Source organism: Anomaloglossus baeobatrachus, chromosome 6 (genome assembly GCF_048569485.1).
Source record: "Anomaloglossus baeobatrachus isolate aAnoBae1 chromosome 6, aAnoBae1.hap1, whole genome shotgun sequence".
NCBI classification, from domain to species: domain Eukaryota; kingdom Metazoa; phylum Chordata; class Amphibia; order Anura; family Aromobatidae; genus Anomaloglossus; species Anomaloglossus baeobatrachus.
Genome location: NC_134358.1, coordinates 296,961,211 through 296,973,721, shown reverse-complemented (window position 1 = coordinate 296,973,721; position 12,511 = coordinate 296,961,211). Strand labels below are relative to the sequence as shown.

The 12,511-nt window shown below is 42.2% G+C and overlaps 1 protein-coding gene across 1 annotated transcript in view; it reads right to left on the bottom strand.

Annotated features, from left to right (window-relative positions):
* The window catches only part of GABBR2 (gamma-aminobutyric acid type B receptor subunit 2), a 1,152,522-nt gene extending 1,146,249 nt beyond the window's left edge, over nucleotides 1-6,273 (bottom strand). Inside the window, exon 1 of the mRNA XM_075314883.1 lies at nucleotides 5,304-6,273. Coding sequence (XP_075170998.1) covers nucleotides 5,304-5,675 — 372 coding nt within the window. The 5' untranslated portion in view covers nucleotides 5,676-6,273. The remainder of the gene's footprint in view (nucleotides 1-5,303) is intronic.
* Between the last annotated feature and the right edge of the window lie 6,238 nt (nucleotides 6,274-12,511).

Below are 12,511 nucleotides of genomic sequence, written 5' to 3'. Positions count from 1 at the left end.
TCCATCTATCTATCATCTATCTATTATCTATCTATTTTCTATCTATCTATATATTATCTATCTATCCAACTATCCATGATGATAGATCTATCATCTATCCATCCATCCATCCATCTATCTATTATCTATCTATTATCTATCCATCTATCTATCTATTATCTATCTATATATCTATCCATCTATTTTCTATCTATCTATCTATCCATCTATCTATTATCTATCTATTATCTATCTATCTATTTTCTATCCATCTATCATCTATCTATCTATCTATTATCTATCTATTATCTATCTATCCATCTATTTTCTATCCATCTATCATCTATCTATCTATCTATCCATCCATCTATCTATTATCTATCTATCTATCATGTGTCTATTATCTATCTATCCATCTATTTTCTATCTATCTATCCATCTATCTATATATTATCTATCTATCCATCATAATAATAATAATTTATTCATTTATATAGCACTATTAATTCCACAGCGCTTTACATACATTGGCAACACTGTCCCCATTGGGGCTCACAATCTAGAGTCCCTATCAGTATGTTTTTTGGAGTGTGGGAGGAAACCGGAGAACCCGGAGGAAACCCACGCAAACACAGGGAGAACATACAAACTCCTTGCAGATGTTGTCATTGGTGGGAATTGAACCCAGGACCCCAGCGCTGCAAGACTGCAGTGCTAACCACTGAGCCACCGTGCCACCTATCTATCAATTCTTCTATCAATCTATCTATATATTCATCTATCTAGCTATCTATCTATCCATCTATGTATCTATCTATCTGTCTATTCATCTATCTATCTATCCATTATCTATCTATCTATCTATCTATCAATTCTTCTATCTATCTATCTATTATCTATATAACTATCTATTATCTATCTATCTATCTATCCCTCTATCTATCTATCTATCCATCTATCTATTATCTATCTATCAATCTATCATCTATCTAATATCTATTTATTGTCTATCTATTCATCTATCTATCATCTATCTATTTATCTATTTATCATCTATGTATCCAACTAATCTATATATTATGTCGGACTATCTCGCTAAATATCTATCTATTTATCTATCCCCCTTCTTGCATTAAAAGCATTATCCGATCTAAAATTACAAGTCTGATGTTACTCTATGTGACTGAAGATTTGTAAATCCTTACATTGTGCGAACTGTGCGCGAGAATGGTGGTCATATGCCCGCGAATATTTGATAGGCATACTCCCAGCCAGAATTGTCTGAACTGTTTCCAGCTTTGTGCTTTACACTTTCATTGAGAGAGCCGGAAACAGTCTAGTTTCTTTGGCTGGTCGGGAGTATGCACATCGAATACTCGCAGGCATATGACCATCATGCCCGGCTCTGACACCAGGGAATCATCACTACACAGTTGGCGCAATGTAAGGGTTCATAAGTCTGCAGTCACACAGAATGACTGATGAGTGACGACTTGTCCTTTTAGACCAGACAACCCTTCAAAAAGTCATCTTCCTGGGGCTTATTTTTATGTGTGGATATAATATTGAGGAGCATTAAATCTGGTGTGGATAAGGTGTACTGTAGACTTCTCAAAGAAGTGGTCTTATGGAGAGATTCACTCTAAAGGTAGATGGATTTATATACTGCATATAAAGACATTACTAGGGCAATGATTCTTCCATAAAATAGGAATTTCGATAGACTCCCAATTCTGTTTCACCTAATAAAGGAGATCTGAACCAAACATGCAGTGTCAACATCTTGGCTTGCACTGATGAGACTCAAAATATGGTGAAGCATCCTGATTGTGCCAGGCTCATGGCTTGGCTCTGCACTACACATCCACCGGGTAAAGCATGGCATGGAGAGGCAGCTATGTGAGCACACAGCAGGGCAGTATACAGTATGGAGGAATAATATACTCAGAGCAGGTATATAGTGGATACAACCATTCATTATGGATGGCAGTGACACTACTAATGCTCATCACTATTCATTCTCTAGGAGACAAATTAGCTCTGAATCATAAAATTGGCCAGCTACTTTTACATTTGATACAAATAAAGAATATTTCCAACCGCTCCTCTCAGCTGCCTCTCATGATGAGAATTCCTAGGAACTGCTTCTGCACATTGAAGACATCTTGGGCTAAGGGTATAAAACGAATGAGCAGGAAATATCCCCTATTACCAGCATTCACTGACTCATGTCAATGGCAACATTCTAATGTTTCTTAAAAAAACAAAAAGAATAAATAATCATTGGAGCCACTGTGATGTAGGTGTATTCCAGCAGAGACAACCCAAGAGCTCGCCTTGGAAAGGGCATCAGGCTCCTTGACAAGAAATGACTGCCATCTTCAGGCACTTGCTTAATCAACAGGGTCATCTCAAAACATTCAATAGAATCATGACAGGAATCTATTAAAGGTAGAGAAAGCCAATATCATCCTTCCGAGAAGAATAAACGTATTGAATTATGTTTACTACCGAACAACAGGTAAAATGAGAAGCACAATACAATGGTCACTTCCCTGCCCAAGACTCCTCCACAGCGATCAGTCACATCTGTCTATAGCTATCTCTATCTATCCCTCTATCTCTCTATCTATCTATCTATCTATCTATCTATCCCTCTATCTCTCTATCTATCTATCTATCTATCCCTCTATCTCTCTATCTATCTATATATCTATCCCTCTATCTATCTATCTATCTATCTATCTATCTATCTATCTATCTATCCCTCTATCTATCTATCTATCTATCTATCCCTCTATCTATCTATCCCTCTATCTATCCCTCTATCTCTCTATCTCTCTATCTATCTATCTATCTATCTATCTATCTATCTCTCTATCTATCCCTCGATCTATCTATCTATCCCTCTATCTATCTATCTATCTATCTATCTATCTATCTATCCCTCTATCTATCTATCTATCTATCTATCCCTCTATCTATCTATCCCTCTATCTATCTATCCCTCTATCTCTCTATCTATCTATCTATCTCTCTATCTATCCCTCTATCTATCTATCTATCTATCCCTCTATCTATCTATCTATCTATCTATCCCTCTATCTATCCCTCTATCTATCCCTCTATCTCTCTATCTATCTATCTATCTATCACTCTATCTATCTATCTATCTATCCCTCTATCTATCCCTCTATCTATCTATCCCTCTATCTATCCCTCTATCTATCCTTCTATCTATCTATCTATCTATCTATCTATCTCTCTATCTATCCCTCTATCTATCTATCCCTCTATCTATCCCTCTATCTATCTATCTATCTATCTATCTATCTATCTATCTATCCCTCTATCTATCCTTCTATCTATCTATCTATCTATCTATCTATCTATATATCCTCTATCTATGTATCTATCCCTCTATCTCTCTATCCCTCTATCTATCTATCTCTCCATCTATCTGGTATCTATCTATCTCTTTATCAATTATCTATCTATTCATCTTATCTATCTCTCTATCCATTTATCTATTATCTATCTATATCTGTTATTTATCTCTACAACTATCTATCTATCTATCATCTATCCAATATAGACCTATCTCTATCTATCAACTATATCTATCTATCTATCTATCATCTATATCTATCTATCCATTTATATCTAGCATTTATTTTTCCATCTATCGCTGTCATCTATCTATCTATCCCTCTATCTATCTTTCCATCTATTGATCCCTCTATCTATGTGTCTATCGCTAGGTATCTATCCTCTATCTATCTATCTATCTATCCTCTATCTATCTATCACTCTATCTATCTATCTATCTATCTATCCTCTATCTATCTATCACTCTATCTATCCCTCTATCCATCTATCTATCTATCCTCTATCTATCTAGCTATATATCTATGTGTCTAACGCTATCTATCTATCTATCTATCTATCCCTCTATCTATCTATCTCTCTATCCCTCTATCTATCCTTTATCTATCTATCCCTCTATCTATCCTTTATCTATCTATCTATCTATCCCTCTATCTATCCTTTATCTATCTATCTATCTATCTATCCCTCTATCTATCTATCTATCTATATCTCTCACTCTCTATCCCTCTGTCTATCTCTCTCTATCTCTCTCTATCTCTCTATCCCTCTCTCGCTCTCTCTATCCCTATATCTATCTATCTATCTATCCCTCTATCTATCTATCCCTCTCTCTCTCTCTCTCTATCCCCTTATCTCTCTATCCCTCTGTCTATCTATCTCTATCTCTCTCTCTCTCTATCCCTCTCTCACTCTCTCTATCCCTATATCTATCTATCTATCTATCCCTCTATCTATCTATCTGTCTATCTATCTATCTATCCCTCTATCTATCTATCCCTCTCTCTCTCTCTCTATCCCTTTATCTTTCTATCCCTCTGTCTATCTCTCTCTATCCCTCTGTCTATCTCTCTCTATCTCTCTCTCTCTCTCTATCCCTCTCTCGCTCTCTCTATCCCTATATCTATCTATCTATCTATCCCTCTATCTATCTATCCCTCTCTCTCTCTCTCTCTATCCCTTTATCTCTCTATCCCTCTGTCTATCTCTCTCTATTTCCCCACCTGCCTACCATCTTTCTCCTTTTCTACACATTGGGCTACAATCCCCCAGTATTCTTCCTGTCCTCTATATGGCCACATTCGCTTTCTTGGCACAGCCAGGTTTCCTTGCTCTCGTCACACAGTCAGGGAGGCTTTGGCCATTTTTATGTAATATTTCAGAAAAGAGACATATTTTGAGCTAAATCCCCAAGATGTCTTAGCTTGGCTCAGCTGGAGCAATGCTGATTAGTATTCACCAGCTATGAACACCTAGAAGGAGTCTTTCCCTTGTGCTGGCTTCAGCCTGCAATGATCAATGCCAGCTCACCTTCACCTATGGCCAGAGCCCACAGAATGCCCACACACTATGGCACCCTGGGCTCCCATGGATTTCTAGTCCATTTTAATGCATCTGTTGCTCATTCAGCTGAACTTAATGCATATGAAGGAATGGAGAGGAAACCTGAAATACCATGAAATGGTGCTGATGCCGTAGAGAGGAGCAGTGAGTGGCAGCCATGGGCACAGGGGTCGTGCAGGGAAGGTGGGCATGCACCTATGCAGCAGGCTGCCTGCATCTCTGCATGCTCCATCATTACACCCACTCATGGAATGGAGCCTTGTTGCTCTGGAATCACGCACTGCACAATGCCCGCTCCTACCCTGCACACAGCCCATAGCCCAGTGAGAGCGGGCAGGTGCCGGCCATCAGTGCCGGCCGGAGGGCATCCTTACCGCGGTGTCGTAAAGCTTTAGGTCCAGGACGTAGGGATGCAGCAGCGATTCATTGCGGATCTGATCGATAGCCAGGAGCACAGCTGGCAGGATGCCTCTGCCGATATTTCCCTTTGCCACCGTCTCGCTGAGGGGCATCAGACCCATGATAGACAGCGAGGTGCCATTCGCCGGCTGCTCTATGGTGGTCCCGCTGGATCCACGCACCAGTCCAGGTCCCAGTCCCAGTCCCAGCACCAGGAGCAGGCATTGCGGCGGCAGCGCGGGCATCTGCAGGGCAGGTCTCGGGCAGCCTCCAGCAGCGGCACCGGCAGCCTCAGCACCACGGGCAGCGCCAGCTGAGCTCCGCTGCCTCCTCGGGGACGGAGCCATTCCGGTGTGTGCAGGAGATGGAGCAGGTCCGCCCTCACCCAGCACAGGCGGCCGGGGGCTCACAGCTCAGACCCCCACATGGGCAGAGCCGGCCAGCAGCACATAGCAGCGAGCCCGGACACCTCTCTTCCCTATTTGTTTTCCTTCGAGGATCAGGGTGTCCCCCTCCCCTTCACACACCCCTGACAATCCCACTGTCAATGGCGCCTCCTTCTTCACGTCTCCCGATCGTAGCAGGAGCCACAGAGCAGACACTGCGACAATGGACGGAGCCGAGCGGAGAGGAGCACTGTAGACTTCGACAATGGACGGAGCCGAGCGGAGAGGAGCACTGTAGACTGCGACAATGGACGGAGCCGAGCGGAGAGGAGCACTGTAGACTGCGACAATGGACGGAGCCGAGCGGAGAGGAGCACTGTAGACTGCGACAATGGACGGAGCCGAGCGGAGAGGAGCACTGTAGACTGCGACAATGGACGGAGCCCAGCGGAGAGGAGCACTGTAGACTGCGACAATGGACGGAGCCCAGCGGAGAGGAGCACTGTAGACTGCGACAATGGACGGAGCCGAGCGGAGCTGAGCGGAGCCGCCTGTAAACTTCCACAATGGACGGGACTGAACGGAGCTGAGCGCAGCTGCCTGTACACTGCGACAATGACGGAACCGAGCAGACAGGAACACTGCACACTGCGACAATGACGGAGGCGCCTGTACACTGCTCCGTCTCCACCTGAACCTGTGGGCTCTGGACGATCGCTCACTCCAGCCGGCGAGCAGAATGCCGGGCATGGGTGCCATGGGAGGGGGAAACAGCTGGTAGGGGAGCAATCACCTGTGCACAGGATCCAGACATGCCATACTGTGATAGAAGGGAAGGTTACATGTGACAATGTGCCCATAGGATTCCAGGTAAATCTACTGAATGCAGAGCACAACTAGTTAATGACAGCTGACAACGATCGTACTGTAGATAGGAGAGGTGCATTGCTCACTGTACATTCCTGGCTACATTCAGAGGGCACAGTACATGCGACATTTCCCTGCATTGCTGCAATTCCTTTCTCTGATCCTCTTGCCTCATGTGCACACAGGCCAAGCTCCTGTGCTGCGATTCTGACACTATGTCATAGATGATGGCAGAATTATGAGATTGTTACTCTAATGGCAATCAAATAGTGCTACCTCCAATAGACGCATCACCATTGCCGCTAATAAAGCTATGGCTACACCATGCGGAGTCCAGTCGCCAATACACAGATTTTTTGATTTGTGTTAGTATTTCCTGATCACTAATATCAGATTATATGTCACATCATCATGTTTTCATAGAATCCCTATTTTCTCTGCTGTAGATATAGTGGTGGGTGTAATACTGAGCTGTATATAACCGCATCCCCACCACTGATTGGCTCCTTCATGTGTATACTGTGCATTATCAGCAAGCTGCCAATCAGTGATAGGGGCGGGGCTACACAGATCATTCTGACTAGCCTCCATGTGATACCTAGTCCAGCTGTGAAAGTCTGCAGCTGATAAAACACTGTAATAAAACTACAGCACACAGCCTAATAAGTTACACATCCCTTGAATCGAGCTCTTTTGTCCTATATTATGCTGCAGTCAGATTAAATACAGCAAAAACCTGCTGACATTTCCTTACACTAGTAATACTACTAATGATATCGCAACACCACGCAGGAATCAAATTGTGGAGTTGTAGAAACTGCAGCATCTATAGATATGTTACTAAGGCTGCTTTCACACTTGTGTTGTTTTGCCTCAATCACAATCCATCGCCTTGAGGAAATACGGTATCCTGCAAAATATTTTGCAGGATTCCGTTTTTTCCCCATAGACTTGTATGGATGACGGATTGCAACTGATGCCTTTGCGTTGCATCCGTCGCGTGACGGATCAGTCGTGGAACGACTGACCATCAGGCGGCAGGAATGCAGCATGTAGCGTTTTTTGAGCAGCGGAATCCTTTTGTTTTCACTGCGCATACTCAGTTCGTGTTTAATCACTGAAATCAATGTCTCTCTCGGCGGCCGAATGATCAGCTGATCAGCCGCCGGCGGCTTTTGTGAACGATCAGTTGATCACCCGGCGGCCAGCTACTGTGAACGATCAGCTGATCGCCCGGCGGCAGGCTACTGTGAACGATCAGCTGATCGCCCGGCGGCCGGCTCTTTTGAATAATCAGCTGATCGCCTGGCGGCTGGCTGTTGTGAACGATCCACTGATCGCCCGTCGGCCAGCTGTTGTGAATGATCAGCTGATCGCCCGGCGGCAGGCTACTGTGAACGATCAGCTGATCGCCCGTCGGCCAGCTGTTGTGAATGATCAGCTGATCGCCCGGCGGCAGGCTACTGTGAACGATCAGCTGATCGCCCGTCGGCCGGCTATTGTGAATGATCAGCTGATCGCCCGGCGGTAAAACAGTAGAAAAAAAACCAACCACGGATCGTTGTTTTTCTGCATCAGTCACATCAGTTATGCCCCTATCTGAAACGCATCCGTTGCATCAGTCACACAACTGATTGTGACGGATGCAAAACAACGGAAGTGTGAAAGTGCCTAATATGCAAGGGATGAAAAACATGACAGCAACATTCTAAAAACATCTCGATTTATTCAGTATCAAGTATGAGAGCCACATGCAGATCTACACGTACTTACACACCTTGGCTGCCATCAATGAGGTTCTATATGGTTGCTCGAGGAATGAAAAACACATTCCACTAGTTCCATGACCAAATTAATGTAATAACGAGTTTACCTAGTATGAAGACTAGGGGGTTTGGATGCCATAAAATATGCCACCCCTCACCATAATGCTGGAACTAGGTTTGATGTTTCCTCATTATGGCCTCTTCATAGCATTGTCCATATAGTCTCGATACGGAGGCCAAAGACAGAAATGAAGCAATGGAGGAACCTAAGGAACAAGGCACGACCAAACAGGGCCCTCCCTCGGATCTAACCTTGGAGACAACATACATGCACTGGCTCTGCAAAGTCAGAGCCATGCTAAAATCATGACAAGTTGCAGGAAAAGTTTCTCAACATGACCACGCTAGGCTACATGAAGATCTCTATGTGGTTTCCAAGTGGAGACTGGAGATTAGAATGGAGCAATGGAGGCTTGAATGGAGGTCTTTTCTCTTCTCTAATGAGTCTCCTTGTCTTGGGTGCAATGATCGCTGGAGTTTGGTCTGGAGAATATGTAAGCAATAGCATAAAGAGGCCTTCAGAAGGAAACATCCCCTGGCCTTAATCCTGGGATTATGGTGTAAAGTGGAATAATGTAGCCGGGCCCCATAGTTTTCATTCCAGGTCCACGTACAGCTCGGTGATAGGCCCTGTGTGCACTGGGAAATAACTTTTTCTTAAGAAAAATCCGTATCTTCTGGCAGAATACCGCACCCGTGGCAAAAACCGCTGTAATAATGCATCCGCGGGTTTGCCACGGTTTTGTCACGGTTTTGTCGCGGGTTGGTCCCTGTGGTTTTTTACCATTTCTATGGCAAAATCCGCAGGTACCTGCGGAAAAGAAGTGACATGCTCATTCTTTTGCTCAGGAAATTCTGCAGCAAAACCTAGAGGAAAAAAAATGCAGTGTGCGCACAGCAATTTTTTTTCCCATATGTTTTGCTGGGGAATGTCTGCAGCAAGTTTAGGAACAACAACCGCACCTTTTCTGCCGCGAAAACCGCGGAAAATCCAGTGTGCGCACAGGGCCTTCCATTAATGCGGTGTTAGAACCAGTGGTACTGCCAATTCTCCAAAATGTACCAGTGGTCGTTTTTCAATATGACAATTCCAGGTCACATGATACGTTACCCCTATTCTTTGAACCCCTCAAATAAATTGAGTACCATACCTGCCTTTATTATGAGTACACATAAAGCTCAGGCTTGATTTGTTATTTTTGGGGCAGACTTTATCAATATAACCTGAGTGCTTGTATGTCTTCTACGTACTGTATATAGTTACATGCTATGTCTCGTCTGAGAAAAATAAGAGATGGCAATATTGAATAATATCTGGACACAGTGGAATAGTTTTTAGAATGGCTACAATGGAATAATGGCTCATTATTGTTTCATCATGTAACCCAGGGTTGGCCGTGTATGACATCTTCCTGCGCTCTGCTATCATCTGTTCCATTTATTTGAAGTACGGCCAATGATAATGGATGGGAGATGGACTCAATACATCCAGTTTCAGTCTTTATTCATAGTGATTTGAAGCTTCATTTTGCCTTTAGATTTTTCAGTATATTTCCATTTGTTCTTGTAAATAATAGGGTTTGATTTGGATTCCTGAACATTTAGCATGGTTACTAAGCCTATGTTCACACAGGGCATTTTTGCTGCATTTTTACTGCAATTCTACTGCTTTTGTGGTGCATGAAAGTAACTTTATTTTAACATGTACTGTAGACAAGTGAGACACCAAAAATGCCACAAATGCACAGCTTTTTTACTGCCTAGAGATCAGGTTTTGCTACAAGAAAAATTCATTATGTGAACATAGCCTAAAGGCCCCGTTACACGCTACGATTTATCTGACGACATGTCGTCAGGGTCACGGTTTTCGTGACGCACTTCCATCATCGTTAGCGACGTCGTTGCGTCTGACACCTACGTGCAACTCCGATCGATCGCAAATAGGGTGAAAATCGTTGATCGTTGACACGTCGTTCAGTTTCAAAATATTGTTCGTCGTTTGGAACGCAGCAGACATATTGGTATGTTTAACACCCTGCCAACGACGAACAACATCCACACGACCGCCTTGGTCAAATAATATATCGCTGAACGATGTTGCGTCGTTTGTGAGATATGTACGTGTGACCGCTACTAAACAACCTATGTGCGATCTTGGCAAATCGTAACTACGATCTGGGCGTGTCACATCGCTAATGAGATCGTCAGATAAATCGTAGAGTGTAACGGGGCCTTAAATGTGAATATCTGCAGCACCTTCTTTGACCCCCATATTAACCAAAAGGCCTTCCTGACAGGACATTCATGCATATATTTTTTTCAATGAGACTATAGAAAAGGCATTTTTCTTGGAAAGATTTACTTTTTTTTTTCCCATATTTTTCAATCAATAATCTGTATGTTTAAACTAATTCAGGATGGAGATAAGTGAATATATTAGGGTGGAATTCAATTCTATTTGAATATTACAATAATCTGCATTTGTCAAACTTTATATATTTTAGCATTTGATTTTGGGCGGATTCAGTAAAACAATTGACAGCAGCCATAAAAAGGTTAAAAAAACAACAACAACAGTATATACGCGCCTCACTGCTCACCTCTCCAGGCCCCTACAACATCACCTGTCCAGTCTTGGTCCGGTGTATAATCGTATCATTTAAAATAGAGACCCCAGAGCGTAATAAAGGGTCATTCAATTCATGGAGAATAACGTGTCTGCAAATCGAATTTCCTGGAAGAATTCATACGAACAGCTACATTTTTTATTTATTTTTTTTTTTGCCTGATCAACTTATCTTTTATTTCAGACTTTTTGGTACCAAGTATGTGTTATTTTTTTTTTTTTTTTTAATAAAAAATAAAATATTTACTTTTTTAATAAATGATCACTTTTTTGTATTTCTGGGGTTGAATTTAATTTTCTTTATTACACTTTTTTTAAACTTTTATTTTGATATATATTTGTTACGTAACATGTTTCGAGTAAAGTTATAAAAGTTCTTCAAGGGACACTGAATTTGTCTTTATTCAGTTTTTCACTCTAACTGGGACAGTTATAGAGCTGTATTTCTAAGAAAAACATCTGCCTTAGTGACTGAAGTCACTAAGGCTATGTGCGCACTTTGCTTTTTTACCTGCTTTTTCGCTGCTTTTTCAACTTCAGCGTGTTAATGCCAAAATGCATGCGTTCTGCTTTTCAAGCAAAGTCTATGGGAATTTCGGATTTCTTGTGTACACTATGCTGTTCAAAACACTGCGTTTTTGTGGCAGAAATTTGGGCAAAAACTATGCTTTTAGGCTATGTGAGCACTTTGCGACGAGGTACTTGCAGTTCAAAACGCAAATGGCAAAAAAAAATTGACATGTTGCTTTTTTTAAAAAGCAGAGTTTTGCCCAAATTTCTGCAACAAAAACGCAGCGTTTTGAACAGCATACTGCGGACAAGAAACCCAAATTCCCATAGACTATGCTTGAAAAGCAGAACGCATGCATTTTGGCATTAAAACGCTGCAGTTGAAAAAGCAGGTAAAAAAGCAAGGTGCGCACATAGCCTAACAGGGCTGTTCTGGGTCTTCTGTGATAGCAGGGTCTAATTAGAAGCACCGGATAGCCAAATGTATAAAATGAAAAACAATTTGAAAAAAACAGACAGAGGCTTCACCTTTAAATGTAATGGCTATTCCATAGACACTTTTGGCTTGAGAAGCATAGCCAATGCTTCTATTCACTACATTGCGCTGATTGAGTGCTACACTGCTTTTGCATCTGGTTGGAAAATGCAAAAGCGGATCCGTTAACGGATCCATTAGTTCACCATTGACTTTAATGATTGATAAAGGATCCTTAAACGTATGTGACAAAATGTAACATTCATTAAGTCCAATCTGTTAGCCATCCATTGTTTAAGATGGACAAAAAGTTCTGCTTGCAGGACTTTTCTTTAAGGAATCCAAACACAGATGTCTAACAGATCCGCTAAAGCATAATGAGACTCTATGGACAATGAATCCGTGTGAAATGCATCCGTTCAAACATCAGTTAATGGTTCCATTGCCCATACACTCCCATTATGTTTTAACGGATTCATTACCATAAATGCTA